The 26,701-nt window shown below is 38.8% G+C and overlaps 1 protein-coding gene across 1 annotated transcript in view; it reads right to left on the reverse strand.

The window, feature by feature from the left end:
• The window catches only part of PPP2R2C (protein phosphatase 2, regulatory subunit B, gamma), a 58,586-nt gene that overhangs the window by 23,460 nt on the left and 8,425 nt on the right, over positions 1-26,701 (reverse strand). Inside the window, exons 5-6 of the mRNA XM_009878461.1 lie at positions 25,888-26,065; positions 3,429-3,593 (exon numbers count right to left, since the gene is read on the reverse strand). Of these exons, the coding sequence (XP_009876763.1) occupies positions 3,429-3,593; positions 25,888-26,065 (343 nt within the window). The remainder of the gene's footprint in view (positions 1-3,428; positions 3,594-25,887; positions 26,066-26,701) is intronic.

A 26,701-nucleotide genomic window follows, 5' to 3' on the forward strand; every position in this document is an offset into this window, starting at 1 on the left:
AGATCAAAATGAAAGTAGCAGCTGGCTATTAATGGAATAGTTGCATATGATACAGCTGTAAGTATGTTTTAGTCAGGATGCTCTTGCTGCAACATTATCCTTATGCTCGTCTTCCTTGTCACCTGAAACTCTTGCATGAGAATTGATGGAATTTGGGGTAGGAGTACTTCTTTTATTTCTTGGATGTTCCCAGTTAACTACTCTAACGAGGATAGTTTTGCAGCTTTCAGCTTGCCTTGTTTTGCTGCTGATTTCCCATATACTGCCTTCTTTCTACACTGCATTGCCATGCATGATGCCTGAAAAACACCACAAAGATGACCTTTGGGTGTTTTGCCCCGTACATTCTTTAGATGAAAGTTTCCATATTATTTAAATTAATTCCCTATTTCTTGCTGCTTAAGTCTTACTTTCATATCTGTTTTAAATCTTTGCTATAGACGCATGGACTGCAAGAATGCCTTCTTCCTTATTCTCATTCCTCTAATATTCTAAATAAGGAGGGATATTCATCTCTTTTTTCACCTCTCCTCCAGAGTATTTTGATGGAGTTCTCTCCCACTACTTGTGAAGTCTGATAATAACATGGAACACTATTGTGTATGTATCTCCCCTATGGTTACAGATCGGGCTTTCCAGATATCCATTTGTAACGGCCACATATGTTTTGCTTCTGATTGCTCTCCCAGCATTGTATGATCTATTAAAGAGGTGTTATAAGAAGCAGTTTCAGGTAGTCTGTTAGAAAAACAACACATTTTATCACACCTTATCAGTACCTCAATGACCGTTTAAAACTCAGCTACTGATCTGATATTTGTTCAATGCCTTATGGCATTTGGTAGTCTGAGATTATTTTTCTAAGGGACAGAGGTCCCCATCACAACTCATCACACAAATTGACAGCTTGCTAATAAATCTCAGCATAGGCACCAAGGATGAGTAGATATGGAAGAAGTCTCTTGTCTCTTCCATGTCGGAGCCATAAATGATTTCTAAGCAAAACCTTGTGGTGATGCTGTCTCTAATGCCGAACAGAGAGGTTTTGTCACTGAGTTTAGCAAACCAAAAATCTTCAAGAACATTATAATTTATTAACATCCTGTGTCAGTGACTTACACTACAGATATTAGTATGTAATTTATTTATACAGTATGGCACAGTAATTATTCATGCCGCTCTCTAGACTTGTACAAATGGAAGGGCCCTTCCCCCCAAACCTGCAACTGATTTTAGCCCTGAAAAAGGAGTCCCAAAAGTTCACAAGATATAAAAATATACCTGGATGCTGAGTCTAAGTTTTACATCGGATCTTTTAACTCTAAAAATATGTACATCCATTACAATCTCAGCATCTGAAATACATCACATGGTGATATCAGATTGATTTAATAAAATAGGGCTGAATGGCATATTACGAGGGTTTACAGTGACTAGTAAAGTAATTGTAGCTGGTTTGATTGAGAAGCGAAGTCAGTTTGGGGGAAAGGTGGAAAAGCGAGCTGAGCTAGGAGAGTAGGGGACTGATCGTGGGTATGCACTACATGCAGAGCAACTGTAAAGAGAAATCAGATGCACAATGAAGGTACTAGAGAGGTCAATGATGCAAATACTTATTTCCCAGACTGATTGTTTTTTATGACATACTCTTCCAGGTAGTTTTGCTTGCCTCTGAGGACTAGACTCAAACCACTCCAACCAGCAGTACACAGGCCTATTCTTTTTAATGCTTTGGAAGTTCTTCCACTGCTGTATCAGTTTTGTATGGTACATGTGTGTGGAGACATACTCAGCTTCTCAATAAGCTTGATGTGAGTTCAGTGCAACAATGCTACCTTAAATGGCTATTTTCTAACTCACGGATCTGGAAAATGGGGTTTAATCAATGACCATTAGACCTTGCGCTCCCTTCTGGCATAAAATGCCTTCTTTCATCCAGGGTTACTGCATTGTTGTTTTAATAAGTTACGATTGGCGTTTGTGCTGAGCTACATGGAGGCCTTATTAGCAGGAAGAAATGAAAGTACTACAGAACAAAACAATTAAGTGGGACAGGATAACTGACAGCAATGTACCAGATTGTGTCATGCTCGCATTTCACTTCATGGTATTGAATTCCTCCTACAAGTACAAGGGGCTACAGCTAACAAAGGCAAAACACTTCTATCCTTAAGATGATGTCCTGAAAGGTTTTTTTCTATAATTGCACACCACGTCCTAAGAGGTTCTGAGCATATGCACTTTTCCTTACAGCCAAAAGGTCTAGTCATAGGCTCTTTACTACATTTATTTAATAATTGTGCACTAAATCTATGCACCATTTACGTCTCACTCAAGTCTTTAAACCTTCACTAATAAAATCTACCTACCTCAAAAGGTTCAAGTAGGAATTGATTCGCATAAAAACTCTTAAGCGCTCCTGACAACAAGAGAATTTCTCCTGAATTTCCTTCCCAATGTTTCAACATTAAAAAGAAAACCGAAGACCCAATTCTATGCAATGAAAGTGTCCTGAAGGTGGCTAAAGTGGAGCCACCACAGTTCAGTTTAGGTTCTCCCCTCCTCATAGGAACCAACCACATGACACAATGCCTTTCTCTGGTGGTCTTCAGTCTTGGAAGATCAGGAATAAACAGGTTGTTTCCACAAGGCAAAGTACCTAGGCTTGCCAGGTTAATGGAACCATACTTGGTCTTATCTAGACTATATAGAGCTGATAGTAAGACATTACAAACATGTATTTTCCTTCATACTTCATTTCAAGAACAAAGCCAGGCATTTTAACATTATACTTCCTCATTCTTTTGTAGATTTCAGATATGAACTGTCAAGAATTGCTGGCTCTGTTACAAAGTGTCACAAGCTACATAAAATCACTTTAGTACAGATGACACCTTCTACATCAACACAGCATCTTCCCATCCCTCTTAATATTATTTATTGCGTTATTCCCTCTGTATCTGTAGAGACGCATTATTTTAAAAGTACATATAGGGAGTGCTGGGCTAAAGTTTTTATGACTGACATTTTTTAATCCAGAAAATGGATTCAAAGTTTTGAAGGCAGTTTAAATGACAAAATTTACTTGCTGCAGTGTTCAGAACACTAGTTGTGTATTCAAAACAGTATGCTCATCACCAACCCAATATTTCCTTTGTTAGAAATCATCTCTCTTTTGCTAGAGTTGTGTGTTCTTCACTGAACCTTGCAATAAGGACCACAAGGACAACCAGCCATAGACATGACTCTTATCAAGTTCATAGATAATACTTGTACAGATGAGAAAATCTTCTTCCTTTTGCTGTTTTCTCCATTTAACTGCGCCTGAAACTGAGAAGCTAATACAGCGGGGTATGCACACATCTACATGCCATCCATGAATAATATGACTTTAATGACATCGGGGGCTCAATGAAGTAAGGACTTACGCTTGGAATGTTTGTCACAGAGAGCCGATGCCCTCATGTCACAGAGTCTCAGGGATCCTTTGCTGCTGCTGTAGACAAAGAGATTGCAGTGATGGGGATGAAACTCAGAGGCTGTAATCACTTCCGTCAGGTCCTCCATATTGGCTGGCTTTATATCTACGATGTCTGAATGGAAGTTTCATTAAGGAAAATGCAGTTGTATGCAGGTAGACCATGACTCTTACTGCCTTTTGAAGGAAGCATGATTATCTAAATGTCCATACATTTAATGCTCTTAGATACAGACTCGTTTGTTTGGCAGTAGGATACCTGCCCCATCTACACCAAACTCAAAGAGCCACTAGTCAACCACTGTTTTACAACAGATATCATTAGCAGTTTGACTTAATAGCCTCAAACAATAAATGTTGGGTTGGGGTTTTTGCAAAGGCAAATAAATGTGGCAAACAGAAGGATCTATGCAAACAGTTTTGTATGAATATGTACTAATATAATATCCTTTCTAAAAAAAATACTGCCCAGTATTGGTTTTGCTATTTGAGTACTTGCAAAAGAAGTATCTGAAATGGCATTCTTGGTAGTTTATGTAAACAATGCTCACTACTAGGTAAACAATGCTCACTACTGAAATCAATATGAATTTCTGTCCCTGGGAACTGTACATCTAAATCATTTAAGTGGACATATCCAGAACAAAAAAAAAAAAAAACCACATCAAAGATCTAGTTTCCTAAGCACACACCTGTCTGCTGGATCACCACAGACTATACACACGAAGTACAGCTCACATAGTGCCTCCTCAACACATACACATGCACTCATACATATTACCTGCCTTGATGAGCTTAAAAACCAGGACCCAATTAGTATGCATTTGAAGGAGAAGGACAGCCTGTGGAAGATTGCTTCTAAAGAAAAGAATGAAAGAAAGAATCCCACAAGGGGGCTGTAAGAAAGCAGTAGGTATAGAAGTATAAAACAAAAGAAGGATATATATGTAAAGCAGTACATTTAAATAAGATCATACATTTTCATAGGGCCCTCAGCAATCCGCTGTAGATAAGCCATCCAAATGTTAACAAATCCTTCAGACAAGAAGAAGAGTAACATTACCCTATTTTACTGATGGGGCTGTGCGAGAGGCAATAACGGATTTGCATAAGATCACACGGGAAATGCATGACAGAGCAAGCCCAGATCTACTGAGTCCCTGTTCAGTGCCCTAAACACAAATCAGCTCAGTGCCTGGAATCCCCAAACATAAAATTTGAATCAGTTGACGTTCAAAAGTTAAACATCTCAGAGGATAAGATAAATGAGAAAATCTGTTTTACTGATGGCAAGAGAAATCATATATCATGATGCTAAGCCTGCTCCTGTTCCCACTGTGCCCACTTCCCAAATGGAAGACCTTTAATTGATTTCTGTGGGAATGCAGTACAATCTATCACCACCTTTACACTTTGTACTTTGATCTTTCCCAAAAATGCATATCTGGGACATTATACTGAAATTAAACACAGTACAGAAGATTCAGTGATAATTATCTTGATGACTTTACAAAGACATATACATCACAATGTGGGTTTTTTTACACTTAGTCGTTTAAGAAAGGAAAATATCAGAAAAACTATTAATATCTTCTGACATTTAATAACTGGTAATGATTAATATTGCATTTCAACTGTATATGCACTTACTTGCAAAAATCACATTTGCATCCATCTCCAAGAATTCTTCATGACTAATATCAGTGAAATAAATGTTAAGTTATCGCAACATTAATTTATCCCTTTTCTAAAGCATCACTAAATATTCTTGAAAATCTACAGGAAAAAATAACCTTTATTCAGTTATTTGTGTTCAGTGAATCTATCTCAAGAAATATTTCTAAGTAAAAGCAATTGCTTTCAGTGATTGAACTGCTTTCAGTTCAGAGGAATTATAGTAACTCAATGCAAGAATTTCACTTCTCAGCAGAGATGAATAATTGTTGAGTGATGAGAAAGATATAAAATATAAATAGAGTATGTGAAACAGTCATGGTAAGTATCATTTTTCTGGATGCTGAAGACAATATTGATGAATTTCTCTTCATTGCATGAAATGAATAACCCTATGCGGAACAATGAAATTAAATATTCCATTCTCTTGCCAGAAAAGTAGAAAATACTTGAAACACACTGCATTTCCAGATGTGATCTAAATCTCCACTGAGAAAGAACCTCACTGCCTACTGAGGATCACAGTGAAAATGCAACACTGAAAATTCATCATTTCGTTAGATTTAGAAAAAATAAAACAATAACACTTGTATTGAAGTAAACAATCAAGAGAATAGAGTTGCAGAAGGGATTTACCCCAAATGCATTCGTAATAATAGATTGAAAATCAGCCTTTGCTTTGACAGCTACAGAACCCAATGTATCAAAAGAACATGTCACACAAAAGAACATTTTTCTCCTCTCATGATTTTTGCCATCTATTTGAAAACAATCAAGTACAGCTTGACATGTGATGTGTGGGAACTGTATTTAAACTAGCATGACATGGTAAGGGCAAGCATTTCCCTTGGGACATTTCACATTTCTATTTTTCTCTCTTCCCTTTGTGCCTTTTTCTTCCTTTTAAGTACAATGTGGCATGGCAGGAAAATATAATAAAATTGGACGAGGCAGTGTGCTTCAGAAACAGGCCCTTTGGTGAACCTGAAAAGCTCAAAGAAGAGGGGATCTGGTAGACTGATTAAGTGAAAATCCCATTGCTAAAGGGAAAAGTATTCTACAAATCTGTAGATGGTTAATAAACGCTAATGGTTTCCCTTGCAGTCATACCTTCTGGAAGGTTGTCTTGAGCAGGGCACGCTCACATTTGAAGTATCAGTCACACCTGTCTCCTGTTGCATCACATGTAATGTGGTTCATTTTCAGAGTGTGGACAAAACAACTAGGACTAAAGTTCTCTAAGAAATAAAGATCGAAGAGTTCATCATTGGCAGTGCATGAGGATATAATTCTGTTGTCCTAAAAAAGTTGGTGCTCCTGTGCCTGAACAAGGCAAGAATTTCCCCTAAGAAACTGAGAGAGATCTTCACACTGCTTTGACTCCCATGCCTGTTTGCCAAGTACGTGGCATTTCAATCCCCGGTAGACACTCATGTTGGGGAATGCTGAACTGGCGCCTTGCCAACGATGGGCTGGAATGCACTGGCAGTCTTTTAATTCATTAACATTAAAACAAGGAACAGAAAATATCTTCCTGATCCCAAAAAAACCAGAACAGATCTGTCCCTTCTAACCCAACTGTTTGTTATCTTTTACACCGGCCTCCCATCTATTTCTTGGCTCACTGAAATGGGATAAAGCTATAAAGAGCCCAACAGGTTTTCTAGATGCTCTCCACAACAAAATGGAAGTGGAAGGTTTACTATGCTTCAAGACCACAACGGTGAGAGATGATGTTCTTATTGTTGGGTTAGCAGAGCTACAAGAGCAGGAGTTAGTTTTGGGAAAGGCAACAAAGATACTCTCAGGCAACATACCTTTAACTTAGGCTAAGAGTGTCTACATTGCTTTCCCAAAACTATCTGAAAATAGAGGTGTAACACAGAACTGAGTGGGCAGGCAGGACAGGAGCTGACAGGGAGAAGAAAGGAGGCTTTATGGAAAGATCTGAGGGAGGGGAGGGAGGGAAGGGAAGCAAAACAGCAGGAGAGGAAGGAAGAAAGCGCAAAAGGAAAGACACCATCTACAATCTGCAACGATATGCGGTGTGAGGGATGCAATCTGAGTACACGATTCAGTTATACAGGATATTTAGTTCTAATCCAGTATTTTGTGCTTCTGCTGTGTAGCTGATATTAAAATGAGGATGACAGGAGGAAGAAGATTTGTTCCACTGCCTCCGGGCCAGAAATAGCCTCCTCTGGGAGAAGTCACTCCACAAAGTTCCTTTTAGTGCAGGTTACAAAGATGACCCTCACCTTGATCCAAAATTCACATTAACCACACTTCTTCACTTGATCAGATACAATATAAACAAGCGTGCTTGCTTTATGCTCATGCCAAAACACATGTAACGACAATGTGGAAAAAACATAGGGTTCCCGCTGAGCAAAAAAGATTCCTGAATGAATTTCCTTGCATGATAACGGAAACATAGCAGTCTCCTCAAAACAGATTAAATTCCCTTTGAAGTCAACAGTATGCATAAAGAAATAGGTGCTTTGTTTTCCTGAAAATGTAGATAAATTCTGTAAGAAATTTCGTAGACAACAAACTTGGAACTCACAAGCTATAGCATATGGAGAACTTCATCTTATATCATTATTTTGGAATAATTTTATATGATTTGAGGGTTCACTGCAAGAAGGAGATAATTTGTATAGTCAGATGAAGGCTACAGGAAAAAAACAACAAAACTGACCCTTCCCTTTATTCAACTGCAATGGAGGACAGAGGCTTCCTTTAGAAAGTCAGGCAGAATTTTCCATAGTGACTTCATAAGAAAACTAAAATTCTCATCTTTCTTATTTCAGCATATGCTGATGTGATACTTCATTTTTACCCCTGCGTGGGACTTCGTTTTTTGCAATTTTAAAGCACTTTCAAAAAATAGCATAACATATCTTCCCAAACCTGGTTGTTCCCTGTGTTTTCCACACAGGTTTGTTCCAGCCCCTAATTTTGTCTGCATCTCACACCTACACTCTAGCCTAGTCCTAGAAAGATTCACCAACTGGCAGATGAAATCAATAGCAATTCATAGAAGCTGCCAGGGCCTCAGTTTAGGGTAATTGATTACTGTGGTCCTGCTGAGGCTCTACATTTTTAATATAAGCTTTTCTCTGAGTGGTTTCCTCTGGTAGCTGTTTAGTGCACAAAATTTTCATTACAAGGAGGGAACTGCGATGCTTACAAATCAAGCTCTCCCAGCTTTCCACTTCCTACATAACGGTTATATCATTCCTATACCATGCACCAGCTGAGGGAGTTAATTCCAAATGGCTACAGTTTTCTTCCAAGTTGTGTACATCAGGGAAGCAGCGACAGAATCAGGCCTCAGTATGCTTGATAACATCATGATGTGATTACATCCATCTTATTATGAAAGAAAGAAGCAAACCCTAACTTCCAAATAACCATCCACTTCCTCCTCATTTCTTAAATACACACCCTGTGTTCTCACTGTTGTCCGACAATTGTACAACAGGCATGTCATGATAAGATGACTTTCAAAGGTCCCTTTCCAATCCAAACTATTCCATGATTCTATGACCATAAGGCTTAGAGAGTGTCCAGCTTCTGAATTCCTGTCATTCAGACCTGTTGTTAGTTTCTGGAATGGACTGTCAATAGGTTAATGGATTTGGCCTTTTCTTCAAATTCCAGTGTTTTACCTTAGGCAGAGAGATGACCCAGTATTTATATTCTAAGTACCCCTAATAGCTCCAGTGTCAATGCTTTTTATCACACAGCACTCGCCCACTGCTCTACTAAAAGCATGGATTGTATGGGTTATATTAAAAGCCCAGAGAGTTGCAATTACATTGTCCGTAACATTTCACTCTTCTGAACCACAAAAGCAGAAGCTGCTCCATAAGTGCGTGCTCCTTCAAGCTGTCTTGGACCGAAAATCTGTTAATGCAAGGTATTGATCCATACCTGAAAATTACTTAGTAGGACAATGTCAGCCTAATTCCATTTTTAATTCCACAGTCTTTATAACAATGATTCCTCAGACATCACATTGGGGTTGAAAACTCTGGCAACAGTCTCACACTGGTGGTGATTTGCTGAAAACATCAATTTAAATGGTTTGATTTTGGCCGGCAATAAAATGTCTCCATCAAAGGTGTTTAGATGGTGCCACTGTGATAGTACCAAGGCTTCTGACAGTTTTTTTAATGTATTTTTCCTCATATCAGGATTATGAGATACAATAAAGAGTAAAAACCGCTATGGGCTTTTAGCTCTATGTGGAAGGCCAAGTCACAGACAATTAAGTTCAGTGCTGTGCAAACACAAAGTAAAGGGATTGCTCATAATATAAAGAACAAGTACAAAGTGCATACAAAGAGAGATTAAGTAATGTTAACACAGTTCTGTGGACTTCTGAGATTTCTTAACTCAAGGATTATAGCCTAACTTAGACGAAAAAGAGATGTTAGTGGAAGAAGAAAAGTCATGATCATATCTAAGAGGATACAGAGGCAATAAACCGTCCAGCCACTCAGCCACAAAACAGAATTTGGCCATGTTAGGCAAATAAGATGTATGAAAACTAAGCTGCTGTTGAGATCTAGGTCGCCTAGAGATAGGTTGATATATTCAGTACACCCTCCTTTCTTATCGGGATGGAACTTAAATACCAAACTTCTGTACTAAACCTGCAATTCCTGGACCTTCTGTCTCAAGTTTCATTCAGAATTGGATATTTGGCAAGAACAAAAACTAGTACTGGGAGACATTTTCCACTCATTAAGTTCAAAGAAAAGGAGAGTCGGTGTTGCTGTCAATGTTTTACAGAAAATGAAACTGAGGCACGAAGTGGTAAAGGTTCATCAAAGGTCATCTAAAGGGTCAGCAAGAGCAATAGTTCTGGGCTGTGCTTTAGCAGTCTCTCCCATCCTTTCCCACAGTACTCCAGGCCCTTGAGTATTTACTAAGTTCTTTTCCTGTTTGGTTGACTTTCAGAAGCTTTTTTGTTACTACTACTTTTGTCTTTTGGAATTTTTCCCCCAGAATGCAGAGCAGTCTAAACACTCATTCCAAGTTTGAGAGATCTCATTCTGATCTTTTGAACATCAGAATTATTGTGCATCGCTATTATGTTGATAAAATAAAATCAGAAAGCAGCAAGAAAGTTCCAGGTCTCTATCATGCAAATATTATTTGAAAAAAAGAAAGAATGCATTTTAAATGTACTTAGTCAAATTCTAGGAAATTGCTTTTACCAACATACATTCAGTAAATGTCAGATTCCGCTGCGTGTGAGCTGAAGAAAAACAAATCTAATTTATAAGAGAAACTGCCTGTGGAGTAGCTGCAACATTCAAATACGTGTTGAAAGCAGAGAATTGTAGAATAGCACTGCTAGGAAAGAGACTATTTAAAGTGGTGCAAATCACATCCAAGCTTTCTCATAGACAGGCCTGTTCATTTACATTGCAACCATTAATTTACTTAGAGAATAACGAATTTAGAAGTGGATACTGGAAAATTTTAATGTATTTAAGAACTGAATTTTCAGCTTGTTTTTTAGAACAGAATATTCGCATTTTCATCTGTAGACACAGTCACATACCATATGCACGTTTAAATTTTCAAGAGCAAAGGAATCATTATCTGCCTATACACAGCTGAGAGAAAAATTAAGCGAGTCAACAGAGGAAGATCTGCCTTTATAAATGCACATCTGCATTTTTCTGTGTACAGTACCCAATCACTGAAAGGTTGCAAGATCATATTTAGTTGATATATTTGCATATTAATTGATCAATTATTATTCAGCTGAAACTATTGTGAGATGCTTAACATTACATTTGGAACATTAAAAAAATACCTGAAGAGCCTCAGGTACACAGGCCCACTAAGTCACCTAGCTCAACTTTTCCCAGGCAGTATTCTTGTATGTAGTTGTGGTAAGTTGCCCCACATATTGCACACTAGCAAGGGTTCCAATAAAAGAATGCAACATTCAACAAAATAAGGCAAGAACAAATTATAAACTAAAGCAATATCACCTCAGCATTTACAAACTTGTCTTCCTGAAATCAATGAGATGTTTAAAATAAGAGAACAGAGAGGGATCTTGGTTTTTCGAATCTTGCCCCTGCTAGTACAGAAAAGACAACATCCATAACCTCCTGAACTTCATCTTAAAAGTAGCTAAGGATTGTTTCCCACATAACTTGGAAAGAAGAGATAAAATAACTTTTTCTTTTTTTTTAATGAATAAACTATGCACTAACAGGCAATACCATCAAGGAATTTCTTCTTGATAATTATTAAAATCCCATGCAGCTAAGGAAGATCTGCCTATTAAAAGGCAGGCACAGAACTTCCAGCTGGAGGCTACAGACTCTTTAGAGCATTTTAGTGGGGATAAAAAATTTCTTTACCTACATGCAATTTATTCTTCCATATACTTTTCAGAAAACCCCATTACAGCAGTATTTGTACCCCAGCAGAGTAGAGTAATTACATATTTTAACTGAAGTTACAAATCAAGTCACGAAGGACTCATTTTTTTGCAAAATATAGCTAGATAGAAGTGTCCTCTAGAGCACAACACACTCACCTTCAAACATTTGTGTTTGTTATGGAAGTAGTCAAATAAAACTATCTTTAAAAATACCCAGATATTTCTGAGAAATGGGTATTTTAAAAATACTAATAAGGATTTACATTTAGAATTTATGATGATATTTCTGACTGCAACTAACTTTGCACTGCCCAGATATCCCTGAACACGAGCAATGTGAAAGTGAAAATAAGGAGCAGATTCAGTCCTCATGAGAAACTCTGTAGTGAAAGGTTTCCAAATCATCTACATTTAATTATACAAAAATCCTGCTTAAAAGTTTTTGGCAGAACTTATCATCTAGTTGCTTAACTTACGTCAAAAGATTTACAAAAGTGCCTATCAGCTTGGTCTCTGGGCACTGCAGAAAAATATGGATGCTGGGAGTTTGAAGCACCAAGATTACTCCCAAAGGCAAAGGGGTTCAATATTCACAGCTGTATGCCGGTTTCTTTGCTTGATGTGCTTTCAGAACATTGATTCCAGACAAGTCACATAGCTTGTAGTCAGCATGAAAACAGTCAGAATAGATTTATTCTTAACCCTGGTGTTGTAACTTTGTTAAAGTTAATATTGCCTTTATGTACAGAGAGCATTTTTATGGCAAAAGCCCTTAAAGTGACCTCCCTTAACTACTGCAATTACATGTGTGATGGCACTACTAAAGTGCAGTCCTTGCCAAACAACAGAGAGAAATCATAGAATCATAGAGTAGGAAGGGACCTTAAAGATCATCTAGTTCCAACTGCCCTGTCAAGGGCAGGGATGCCTCCCAGTAGACCAGGTTGCTCAAAGCCTCATCCAGTCTGATCTACAACACGGAGAGAATCACAGAATCATACAGTGTGTTGGGCTGGAAGGGACCTTTAAAGGTCATCTAGTCCAACCTCCCTATAGCAAGCAGGGACATCTGTAACACCGCTTACAGGCATGAGGCATCCACAACTTCGCTGAACAACCCGTTCCAGTGTCTCACCACACTCATATTGAAGAACTTCTTCCTAACATCTAATCTAAATATACTCTGCTCTAGTTTAAAACCATTGCCCCTTCTCCTGTCACTGCACACTCTTGTAAACAGTCCCTCTTGTAAACAGTTTTCCTGTAGCCCCCTTCAGGTACTGGAAGGCCACTATAAGGTCTCCCTGGAGCCTTCTCATTTCCAGCCTGAACAGACTCAACTCCCTAGAGAAATATCTACATTAATGAGAAGTACCCGGGCTACTTCGATAGTGAGAAAAGCTTCCATGGTCTCAGGTTTTAAAGATTTGAACAGAACACAGAAGTACAGACTGGAAGCTTTACAACAGCCGAGATGACCATGCAAGTGCTTTTATGATATCCCTATTCTTGTATGGAATACTCAGGCTAAAAAATTTCAGCCAATGAGCAAAGCAAGCTATAGTTTCTTTTTCTTCATGTTAATACTCTGTGAACGATTGTGCTTTGCAAGGTTAATTTCAAGTCCAAACTCACATGGGAATGAGAATAATTAGACTCATTTAAGAGAATTCTCCCCTCTGGCAGAGCTGATTAAATTATTTATACATTATCTTTTCGTATAATTGTACCTAGAACTGTGTAAGTGGGTTTTTTGTCTAACTTTCAATAAATTCATAATACATGTTTTTCAAGTTGGATACACCACCTGCACTTGTGACAACAGAGAATGGCTCATTTTTAAAATGCTTCAGTGGGAAATTAATCCAGAGGGAAACAGAAGCATGCAATTTAAAAGCTTCCACAATGACACCATACTGATTAAAACTCATCAACTGAAGAAATAAAATTAGTAAGACAATAAATCTTGGAATGAATCCTGTTAGCCATTTTCACAGGAATAACTTCATTGACTGCAGCCACATTACATTAAAATAAGAGTGCTACTTAGTCGTCTATCAGCTCCGTGACGTGGATCTTTACCTGTAATTTAATACTCCTTGCTATAGTTCCCAAGCCTCTCTTTGCTAAGGATCTCAGACACCAGATAAAACCTGAAAATTCTAATGGCATAAACCACTAGGGTGAAAGAGGAAACATGGTGGTGACGCTAACATTCATTTCAGTTCTACTAAGTGCTCTTTTCTCTCTTTAATAGCAATAAACCTGAGAAAGCTTGAGATTATGATATTTTAAAGTGCACTCGTGGTATAAAATATTTGCTACAGTCCCAATTAAATTGGAAAGCAATTGGCTCTAGGGCAATCTGTGAAAAGACATCTTTGCACCTATTGTAAAATTCTAAATACCTGCTATGGTTGTGTTGCCTAGATCACTCTACAAATACGTTAATACAGTGAAATCCCAGTTGTGTTCTTTATTGTACTATTAAAGAGTTCTAAAGTGGTTTTTAAAGGCTCAGGATTTCACACTATTCTTTATCATTTGCTGCAACTCCACTCAATTTTCTTTTTCCTTTTTTTGCATACAGAGTTTTAAAGCCAAGAGTATTTTAATGCCTCAGGCTATGTTTTTCCTTACCTCTGCAGCAATGAAATAAGGTATGGGTCTTATTTGAAGACAACTGCATTAGAGAAGACAGAGGGTTAGATTAAGAAATCCATTAAAAGGATAACGTAATCACATATTTATTCATTCCAGTTGCGTATGGACTAGAGTGATAAGTCAGAAAATTATGTATTCTGATTAGCAAATTAATATTTTTATTAAACAGTAAATCTGCAGTGCAGTAATTATCTCAAGGCTATAGCTATGCTCAAATCACCTTAAATTAACTTCTTAAAAAGCAACTCCACAAAAAGGAAAAGCCTGGTCTTTGCCAAGAATGCAAAGGCCTCAGCTATAATTAGTTTTTCATAGCCAGGCATAACTCTTCCAATTTATTTATTTTTGGAGGACAGTTAGATAGGGAATATTTCCATAGCTCGACCCCATGCCCTGAAGACACTGATATCTGACAATCCAGCCACGTGCTGCTTGCTTTCACCACAGCGTACACTGTACATTGCAGCTGTTATGGCAGGAGGGTCTCAGACAGTGATTCAGTGCTAAACCACTGTTTAACTAGCTGGGATAGCCAAAGGAGTGATATCAGACATGCTCTGTCATCCAGTTCTCTCTGACTTGCTGATAGTCAAATTCCTGAGATGTGAGTCAATTTAAGGCAACAAGAATAGTTAAAAAGCAGTTGTTTCTGACAAGGATCATAAAGCGTCCTCTGGCAAGAAATAAAATGAATCAAAGTTTTAAAAGACCACTTCTGTAAATTTATTCATGGTTTTCAGAGCTCCCTAAATCTGGACTTAAAAGTCTCCTAAAAGATGCTGACACTTTTCTGTACTTCTGGAAAACAAATCATCCTTAAGGTCCTTACAGTTCCTATTCACACAGCCTTACTGCTATAATTTTTATCTATTATTTGAATTACAGCAGTTACTTACGAAGACTGCAATGTACATGAGATGACATATAAACACACAACTGTTCATGCTCTGAAAAGCTTAAAAACCAAACTCAGTGAAGATATTCTACAATAAATGATAAACACATCAGAAATAACGTTGTCTCCAAACTGGACGTAGTTTTACCTCAACAGAAGCAGAAGAATCAGTTCAATGTCTGTTGTGGAAACTGTATCTATATTAGTGTCTACACGATAAAAGTCATTTAGGTGATCCTAGAGATGTAGTTCTCTCTTGGCACTTTGCATTGGGGAAACACAGAGGGTTTTTTACAAAAAAAAGTTCATGAGAGTTCATGAGAGGCTCCATTTCCTATTGGGATTCCGTACATTTCAGAGAAGATCAAAGAATCATAAATCAGTTTGGGCTGGAAGGGACTCTTAAAGGTTACCCAGTCCAATCCCCCTGCAGTGAGGTGGGACATCTTTCACTAGCTCAGGTTGCTCAGAGCCCCATCAAGCCTGACCTTGAATGTCTCCAGGGACGGGGCTTCCACCACCTCTCTGGGCAACCTGTTCCCATGTTTCATCACCCTCATTGTAAAAAATTTCTTTGACTTATAGCTACATATATTTACTTATTTACTAATTCTATCCCTCGATTGACCCTAAAAACACTTATTGTGTGACTTTAATAAAAGAATCCCCACTGCATTCCTCCCAACAGGCAGCAAAAATACATATGAAAGGACTTTCTCAGCTATCACATTTCTAAAATCCTTATTCTGATGGTCACATGAGATATTTTATTTAAAGCTTAAAAATCTTAATGCCACAAAGAACAGGTGCCTGATGCATTGTTTAATTACACAACCACACAGCCAGCATGATCCCTAGACTAACACTCAGAGAATTCTCTCTTCCTTTTATATTCTTCTTAATTATTATTTATCTAGTATTACACACTCAATTAGGGTGGACCCCTACAGAATCTCAAGCGGTTAAAAGAAAATTCAGGCTTTATTTCATCATTAGTATCTAGTAATACTGCTTAACAGTTCCATTAAAATGATGAGTGGGGTTTAATCTGTTATGAGCTGTCTTTCTCCAGTTTAATGTATATTAAAATATTCTTTTTACAGTGTATACACAATTTTGACATTGGAACTCTGCGTAGCTTTTCTTGTACACATAGGTAAGGTATGCCATGTAGTTAATATTCTAAAATAAAGTGGTTATTTAAACTTCACAGTTTGAAGCTTAATGTTACAAACATTATATAAAGTAAATGCAAATTGAAGCACAAAAATATATAAAATTAGTCAAAATACATTTCACTATACTTTTTTTGTCTCCGAAAATACTGATTAAATTTACTTTAACTCTTAAGTTGGCTAACAAAAGCTCAGTAACCTTTCTAGCTCTTGGACTGTCTTAGGATAATGCAACAGCATGATATTGACTTCTCTGTATCAAATTTGGAAATTCAAGGTATTCTAAACCCACCTGATTATAAATCTGTATCTTTATTTCCAGTGGGGTTTGTTTCAGATTCCATTATCTTCTCAGCACAATGAGGAAGTCCTCACAACAACTAAAGAAAACACCAAGTGTTTTTCACTTCCATGCAATAAAGGATTTACTTCTGAATAAGTCCATCAAAAGGAAAACAAAAGGAAAGTATCAGAATTTGTGTGGGTCAGCACTTCAGACAAGAAATGATGTACATGTACTTCACTTTTACAGCACCCTTCTTTCCTTTTCAATAACTACTGTAGTCAAATCAAATAGTCACACTTGCTTTTCCAGGTCCACAATACCCATCAAAAAAGCCACAGATACTGTGTGGAAGAGACCAACTCAGGCAATCATTTGTAAAATTCATGTATTTGTTAAGCTTTAAGTCAATATGGAAAAAAATGAAAACTTTAGTCAGATAAGACAGACATCTCAGACCACCCTAAACTCAGAACTTTATCAGTTTATAACTGTTTTCTGGGGCATCTGAAAGAGATGGTATGAACTGTTTACACTACTTAATCATAGAATGGCCTAAGCTGGAAGGGACCTTAGCGATCATTTTAATCCAGCCTCCCTGCCGCCAGGGACGCCACCTCTCGACTAGATCAGGTAACACATGGGGACCGAACAGGAACAAACCCGCGACCTTAGCGTTGTTAGCGCTACGCTCAACTGACTGAGCTAACTGGCCCCCTGAATGCACAGACTCCTTCCAGAAATGAGAGACCGTTTTTCAAAATTTCAACAATTCTCTTAAAAACCTTTAAGCACTATCCCATATATAAACAGGATAGCACTTGAGGTCCCATCAGCAGTAGTTTATAAGCCTTACGCTGGAGTTTATTCCTATTGCTGAGCCTCAGTATGTGACCTATGATCTGTTGCCACTCATGCATAGGGTGCTTTGCCAACACAGGAATACTCAGCATTAGGAACAAGCACTATATAAAAACTACAGTACCTGCTGCTCACCTATAAATTACATCTTAGCAAAACTAAACACTGAACTACACCAGTGTAAATGATCCTCAAGTTATCGGGTGATTCGGTATCTACAGTTGCACCAGTAATTTCATCTTATGAAGTTCAACAAGGTCAAGCGCAGAGTTTTGCACCTGGGAAAGAATAACCCCATGTGCCAGTATAGGTTGGGGACTGACCTGCTGGAGAGCAGCATAGGAGAAAGGGACCTGGGGGTTCTAGTGGACAGCAGGATGACCATGAGCCAGCAATGTGCCCTCGTGGCCAAGAAGGCCAATGGCATGCTGGGGTGGATTAGAAGGGGAGTAGCCAGTAGGTTGAGAGAAGTCCTCCTGCCCCTCTGCTCTGCCCTGGTGAGGCCACATCTGGAATATTGTGTCCAGTTCTGGGCCCCTCAGCTCAAGAGAGACAGGGAACTGACCTGCTGGAGAGAGTCCAGCACAGAGCCACAAAGGTGCTGAAGGGAGTGGAACATCTCCCTTATGAGGAAAGGCTGAAGGAGCTGGGTCTCTTCAGCTTGGAGAGGAGGAGGCTGAGGGATAACCTCATAACTGTTTATAAGTATGTCAAGGGGGAGTGTCAGGAGGATGGAGCCAGGCTCTTTCCAGTGACGTCCAATGACAGGACAAGGGGCAATGGGTACAAGCTGGAACACAGGAGGTTCCACAAAAATATTAGGAAAAACTTTTTCGCTGTGAGGGTGACAGAGCACTGGCACAGGCTGCCCAGGGAGATTGTGGAGCCTCCTTCTCTGCAGACCTTCAAAACCTGCCTGGACGCATTCCTGTGTGGCTTTCCTTGGGGATCCTGCTCTGGCAGGGGGGCTGGACTAGATGATCTTTCGAGGTCCCTTCCAACCCCTGACATTCTGTGATAATAACTTGGTTTTAACTCACAAATGCTCTAAGCTTAAAGACTTCAAATCCAAAAGTTAACAGGCAAGGTCAATGGAAACTCATTTTGCAAAGTTTTAAAAATCAGATCACTTAAAAGCAACCTTAAATTAATCACTAATCATTGATAAATGGATAACCATGAATTTCCACCTAATATAATAATTTTTCAAATGAAAAACTTTTCCATTTATTCAGATAAGACTAACTTAATTGGAAAATTCTTGGGACAGATAAGTAGGCTTAGGTACTACAACTCTTTTCCCAAATTCATAATCAAATGACTCAATGCTAAGCACTGGCGATGTAAAGATTCCTTTCAGTGGATAACAAAGTTTTTGCTCCTGATTACCTTTTGTAAGGTTAGAATAATCACATATTTTTTTAAAAACCACTAAATTGTTTATCCATTAAAGCAAGTGACATCTAGCAAAATACTTCTGTTGGTGCTCAGTGAAACTCCATTCCACTGCATTTTGGCAGTTAACAGCTCTCCGTGGTGCAAAGATACACTGATTTATATTTTTCCAAAACAAAACCATTTTCCTACCATTTCTTCATCTCTGTTACCTTTTTACGGGATTTCTCTCTCCCAAGCAGTTTGCTACTTTATCATCCAGCAGGATTTGATGGAAGCAATGGAAAGGGGGATCTCATCGGGCAACATTCAGATTGTGGGTTAAAACAGCAGCAAACCTACCTGGCTCTATCAGTCTTTGTTTAATTAAGTATAAAGTGGGACTAAACTAAAAATTTTATTACAATTATTTTTAAATATTTTTACTGCAAAATATTTGTGTTAAAGCATGTCAAGCACTTCAGTAATACAAAGGAGGAATGATCTCTGTTATGACCAGTTTACAATGCAGTAAAGAATCTAACAGACAAGTGTTGATATTTGGTGTGAATTTTGTGTATCCATGAGTTTCATGGAATAGATTTTCTTCTTTCTTATTTTTAAGCCTTTTTTTCTCTACATACTGTTCTTCCCCATGGCTTTGCAAGTTAGGGCACTGGATCTTTTTGTCAGCATTTCTGGTTAAACTACCTCAAATTAGAGTACAATTCAACATTTACCAAAATGCACAAAAAAACCCCAGTTAACAGTACTCAGATGTGAGTTAGTTAGGTGTAAAAATCTTTATTTTTACTACTGTCAACTCTTATTTTTACTAGAAGACCAGTATTCCCCTGATGAAAAAGAGACTAAAGAGTGCATTACATCAATCCAGAATCTAATCAGCTTGTTGAAAACAGCTTTTTTTTCTTCCTCCCTCAGGTGTTCACATAGGAGTGTTTTAATTGGAAAAGCAAAGTAACCATTTCTCAATAGTCACACTTTAGAAGAGCTGGCCAAAGCATTAAAACAGGGTACATAATACCTCTGTAATCCTGTACTTCTGACTTCAGACCTGATTTTAGCTTTGCAGACATCTTCATTCTCCTTTAACAGGGAGAGAGACAGAGAGAAAGCACGTGGGAGAAGGAAAGACTGGGAAGTAAAGAAAAGAACACCACAAATTTGAGGAAAAGCTACTCAAATGTTGCTAGTAGCAACTCAGCTAGAATATGCCTCCAGGTATAACACATTCCTTTGAAATACATGATACACATTGGCAGAACCTTTCTTGACAGAAAAGGAAGTGCTAAAATGTATTAAAGAGCTTTCAAAAGAAGAGAAATAATGTCTGACATCTCCCCAGACAGAAAGTACGCGTGAGGAAAACAGTGCTGCGAGTGGGGGTGGCAGCAGGTTCTCACACGGTGAAGGCATGTCTTCAGGAGTGCAGAAAATGCATCCTCGTGCACACAGCTTGTGCACAGTCATCCTGGCTGAGGGATTTTTATAGAAACAGCCTTATCCCACTCAAAGGCATAAACGTGCCAGCCTACAGCTCCACAAATGCCAAGAGAATACTGCAGGTTTGCTTTCGGTTTAGCATTTAAATGCCTAGCACTGAGGCAGGTAACAGGAATTTTGCAAGGCTAGCAATCTTCCCCAGCCTGGGGGCTGCTCCCAGAGCACTATCTACGCCCCATATATGCACTGTACTCAGGTGCACAATGGGCTGCCACAGACTTGCTCTCCGTAAGCGCACCATGTTGCTTTGGCTTTTCTACTTTTCTCTTCTGTTATTTACTTCTTAAGTAAATTATTTTCCCCAAGATACTGTGCCTAATGATCTGACTATCCACGATATGCTTCAAATATTGGAATACATTAGACTGCAAGAAGGCCCTATGGTGATTTGCTAATTAGCTTAACCCTTTGGGGACAGAGAAGAAGGAATTTTTTATTAAAACAGGATAACCCTGGACTATATTGATCTGACTGAGAGATGAGTATTTTAGTCAAGATGAGTCTCAAGATGAGTACATGCTGGAAACAGGGATGCTGTTTCCATAGCAATGCCATGACAGCCTCTAGAGTGAAATAGTGTGCTACCAGGAAATGAAGGAAGTTCAAGTGCTATGAGCTACGTAGTTCTGCGAGCAATCCAAATACATTCTCATAAAGAATATTTAGTGCAGCTAGATAGTCCAAAGATTGCTGCTGATGTGAAGTATGCCTTATCAGTATGCTTCCAGCAGTCCTGCTTTCTCATTCACTACACCCAAGATGACTTATCTAAAGGCTTAATCTATGGGCAACCCTGCTAAGCCATTTCAGACTGAACATTAACAAATAAAACAACCTTTACCTCACTTCTTTTCTAGTGAAGAACATCATCCATAATTAAGGACATTGACTCTGATTCTCTGCAACATAACCAAACACACAAAGCCTTTACGTGCATTTACCAGCTGACCATCCTCTTCTCTCATATCCTCCTCTCCCTTGTTTCCTCCTGCTCAAATGATACTGAGCAAATCTGCTTGCAAGTGCGAAGCAATGTATAGAAATCTTGTACATTCCTCAGGAAAATTTACACAGCCATAGCATAAAACTCACCTGTCTGTTTTTTACCCTGGTTAGTGTTTATGCTAATACAAAAGAAAACCAGAAAACCAATTGTGTTTTTATTTGCCTAAGGTTTTACTTAAGGCAAATATTCTGGTCAAATTCTGCAAAGCTAATTTAAAATATTTTCCAAAGGAGACAGAAAGAGAATTAACTTAAGATCTGCATTGCTTTGACTCTTCATTTTCAAAAAATGAACATTTCTCAGTGCTCTCAAATAAAATTCTGCAAGACACAGTATGTTACTTGAAAAACACCCTAGCACACTGCTGCTAATCCATTCTTTCCCCAGCACTTCCCATGCAGTTTGTAAAGATGTTCAAACATGAGCTGAACATCCAGAAACTCTACCACTGTATTTGTTTGTGTCATTGTCACAACCAGCCTCTTGGGTAAACAGATTGTAGTTCATTATACATAGCAGTGCTGCCTCTGAGGGAAAGTAGGAAGATAAACACATATCAGTGCCAGATTCCTTATTAACAAATGCCACTTCAAATCCAAATGTTTTCTATTTATTGTTTTAAACATGTATTTCAAGGAATCAAGCCTTGCATGTAAAACAGCAAGATGTTCAATTTCCATTTTGTATCTAGTAAAAAGATGCAAAGCAAGCATTTTTAAAACTGCCTGAGCCTCCTCCTGCCTGTCCCTCCAAGCGCGTTGCAGAAGGCCCCAAGCCCAGAAACACTCATTTATAATTTAAACTGTTTGCTCAGCAGAATATTTTCATCTTAAGATGACTAGTCCTGACCGCAACCAGCACACCAGGTTTTTATCAGAAGCTCATCTATTTCCAGAAGAGTTTTATGTAACTGGGTTTTCTGTAGGACAGAAATGAGGTTTCTTTATGGGACAAGATGTTGAAATTCAGTGGAAAATATGCCCCTGCAATATTATAAGGACTTACAGCGCTCTGTATGACAAAAAGATACCTGTGAAAAGACTGATGCAGGTTTAAAGTACTCAATTCCTTCTTCCAGTTATCATTGTCTCACAGTTTATTCCCCAATATGAGAATATTCTGTAACTATCTCATCTTCTTTGGGGACACCTATCTCAACTTTTCTGTTTATCAAAGAATTAAGTAAAATTAATCCGCCTGGTGATCTGGTTTGGACAACTGACTACATATACAGCTTATATTACTTGAAACAGAAGTGGATACAGCATATTCGGCTCGGTGCACTGTCTTGAACATGAATCAGTATCCAGGCCCTAGCACTAATCAAGACCCAGTGTTGTCTCCGATCACTGCCAAAACTCTCTCATCATAGTCCTCTCAGAAGTTCATTCATGTGCATTTAAAAGAAGCAGCAATATCTGTATCCAAATCCAGGGTAGGTATCCAGTTATCCCAAAGTCATTTACATAAGTATCCCAAAGTCACTGTCTCAGATAGAGGAAAAGCTCCCTATCCTAAAATTCAGAAACACACTTGTCATCACTCTTACAGCATACTCAGATATTGAGCGTGCCACTATAAATGTTTTCAGAGTTAAATCAATGATACAATCAGAAACTCTAAAACACTTTTTATCAGTAAATATTCAACAATAGAACTGTGCTACTGTTTGAAACAGAGTCCACATAGCTGTCACTGAATATAACAGTTGAACATACAGGAGAAGCAGTAATATTCTAAATGCTTATTCAGTCTCAAATAATTTTGCTATCCATGCTGTTCCATCAAGACATATAGTAGTAGTAGTTAAGACTGTAAGACTAAGTCTGGTTTTCATCTCTTTCCTAGTATATTGCTAGAATTTACAACATCACTGGAGGCCAAGCGCTTCTGAAGCCTGCATACAGGTGTTTTCATACAAAAGGGAAATTAAATGCTATTTAATCAGGGCTATGAAAATTACAGTTTTTGTAAGAAGCTTCTTTAAATTATCTGCCTTGATTTCCTCACCCACAAAATAGACAAACCCATCTGTCTACCAAACCCTTAATTTCTTTTCAGGATACATTTATCAACATATATAAAGAATGTGAAAGTAAAAGTACTGCATAAATGCTAAGGACTGTTTTACATTACCATATTCACGATATTTTTGTTCTGATTGTATCAATACTCCCATAGTATGCCTTTTCTTTTCAAGGATTTACAAACATTTGGGGTTTAAAAATTCAGTTTGGGCTGATATTTCTGTTAGTAAGCTCTTAGTGTGGCAAATGACTTAATAAAAACTCATGTTGTCCTTGTGAACTATAACTATTTGGGGTTTTGAAATTTGTCAGGAACATTTCTTTTGGCAATCCATAGTTCATAAAACAGTTTTTAGCACAATAAAAGGGATTGCCAAAAGCAAGACTTATCTTTCATAAGTATTCTAGAACATGATCTGGTTATCATACACAGACATACAGAGATTGCTATGCTTGGTCTGACTCACCACTGTGCTTTAGAAGAAAGAGGACAACACACAGTATTCACATATAAAAGTGTCCAGGACAGAGACAAGACTGGAAGGTGAAGCTACAGTGAGGTGGACACTGTCAGGAACCACACTGCTATTCCATATAGGCGTGCTGTCAGAAAAATTTCCCACCCTGTTCTCTCTTGCTAAAGAATGGAAGTGCAGTTGCTTGGATATTGAAGGCAGACACAGCCAGACTTTGAAGAAACACATATAAATTGGTCCTATATAAGTAGTCATATTAAAGAGGGCACTATTTAGCTTGTTTAATCTAGAACAGTGAAAGATGAGCTGTCAGTGCGCTCATGCAGCCCAGAAGGCCAACCACATCCTGGGATGCATCAAGAGAAGCGTGGTCAGCAGGTCAAGAGAGGTGATTCTCCCCCTTTACTCTGCTCTTGTGAGACCCCACCTCGAATATTGCGTCCAGTTCTGGTGCCCCCACCACAAGAGGGACATAGCTCTGTTGGATCATGTTCAGAGGAGGGCCACAAAGATGATCCAGGGACTGAAGTACCTCTGCTACGAGGACAGGCTGCGGGAGCTGCAATTGTTCAGTCTTGAAGAGACAAGACTGCGGGGAGAACTTATAGCTGCCTTCCAATACGTGAAGGAAGCCTACAGGAAGGCTGGAGAGGGACTTTTTCCAAAAGTGTTCACCGACAGGACAAGGGGAAACGGATTTAAGCTAAACGAAAACAAATTCAGATTGAATCTTAGGAAAAAATTCTTCAGTACAAGGGTGGCAAGAGTCTGCAAGAAATTGTCCAGAGAAGTTGTGGCTGGCCCCTCCCTGGAGGTGGTCAAGGCAAAGTTGGACAGAGCCTTGAGTAGCCTGATCTAGTTGAGAGGCATCCCTGCCCGTGACAGGGAGGTTGGATTAGATGATCTCTAAGGTCCCTTGCAGCCTAGGCCATTCTGTGATTCTATGATTCTACTATTCTAAGATAGTAAATATGAGTTCGGGAACAAACAGAGGCAACATTCCCTACAATTCCCAGGTAAAGGCACATGCTGCTTGATCCTGCAAAGGACACTAAAGGACACTTAAGGACACTAAAAGTTGTTTGATTTAATAAGAATGTTTCCTGTGACAATAACAAAGCATAGCTTAAGCTCCAAAGATGATCTGGCCTATGAGGGAAGAAATACAATCACCAGAGACAGAGAGAACTACTTGTCACATTGGTCCTTACTTTTAGGATTGTGCCCCAAGTAGGACAACTTCATTGGGCGTCCAATAATCCCTCATAAAAATCCACAGAGAAATATTCTTCTAACTCATTTTGAAATACTTAAAAACAAATCACCAAAGGAATACAACACTCTGAGCTGGGCCCATAACCTATTTCTCTTCTTACTGGTCCTTTTACGTTCTGCAAAACACAGCAAATCACTTTTCTTGGCTACATTTTCTTTCACTCCTCCTCCAAGCCACCCTGCTGCAGAGCAAAGGGCAGCCTCTCAGATGAGATCCCACAAGACAGCTTTCAGGATGCTGCCAGCACTTGATGCAGCAATGACCGCATTAATCACAGCGACAACAACTCACACAAAGCAGCTGAGCCTTACCCCCAAACCATGCACATCTCAGGCATTAGGAAGCATTCTGGGAAGAAGGATGATGGAGAACAGGGGCACAGTTAGGGTAGGGACTGACCTCTCAGCAAAACGAGGTGGAGTAGCTCAGCACAAAATATCTTCAGTGAATAACAACACAAAGCATTCTAGTCAGGTGGGTAGTTACCATACAGCTGGTATCAGTTTCCTATTTACTCATCATTAACCAACCTCAAAGCTTATTTTTCACATAAAATTCCCTGATTTTTGCAATTCCCTGATTTTTTTTTTTAGCTATCTCTTATGATACCTGAGCATTTTCTCCTACAAGCACTGCAAGGATTCTGATAAGGAAAGATATATTTTAAAGTCTGCAGGAAAACTATTTTAGAACAGCTCTCTTAAGGCCCATTGATACTATCAAAAGCGAGCGAAGAACCATAATAAAGGATACTGAAGCTCCTATCTGTGATTGCTAAGTGCCAGAGGTTAATCCTGAGATCATCCGCTGACATGTATGTCTCACAGTCACTGTTGACGGATATTGAGTTGACATGATAGGTGTGACCATTAGCAAAGATTCTCCGGGGAGTGACTTCTACCATCAAATCCATAGGTTTCAATACAGGCACCTGCCAAAAAAAAAACAATACAAAATACAAATCAGAAAGAGAGTAAGATTTAAAATATTTTTTGCTAGTATGATATGAGTTTCAACAGAGAGCAAGCATTCAAGGACTGTGACGATATAGAAGCTCTCAACAGAGTTTGCAAGCTGAATTTCTCCATGGATGAATAACTGCTGGGCAAGGGCATCCCTGCCAAGGAAGAAGGGAGTAACAGGAGAGCCATGGAGAGCTAGGCAGAACCACGGAAAGCCTGGACTATGGGAAGGGAGGCTCTGGAAAGCCTGGCCTGTGGGAAGGGAGGCACTGGCAGCTGCCACGGAACAGGCCAGTCCCACAGCAGGAGCTATTATCCCACATGCAGGAGGTTCTGGCTCTGACAAGCAATAAAGTCCTACTACTGAGGAGTTTGCTGTTAGTTGTAAACCACTTAGAGTACTTGTTTTGCTACTTGATGCCTCTCTTTCAAAAAAGTCAAGTGGTGTAAAGGCTATAATCTCAGTAAAACATAATAAACAAAGTCTTGCAAAACAAACCCAACATGTGTATTGACATACCGTACATACACACATACTCCCAGAAAGCCAAGACCATAGATTATCACTCATCATTGCACCCTCATTATTTCCCTGTGCGTCACTT

The sequence above is a fragment of the Apaloderma vittatum genome, unplaced genomic scaffold, assembly GCF_000703405.1.
Source record: "Apaloderma vittatum isolate BGI_N311 unplaced genomic scaffold, ASM70340v1 scaffold10061, whole genome shotgun sequence".
Classification (NCBI taxonomy): Eukaryota; Metazoa; Chordata; class Aves; order Trogoniformes; family Trogonidae; genus Apaloderma; species Apaloderma vittatum.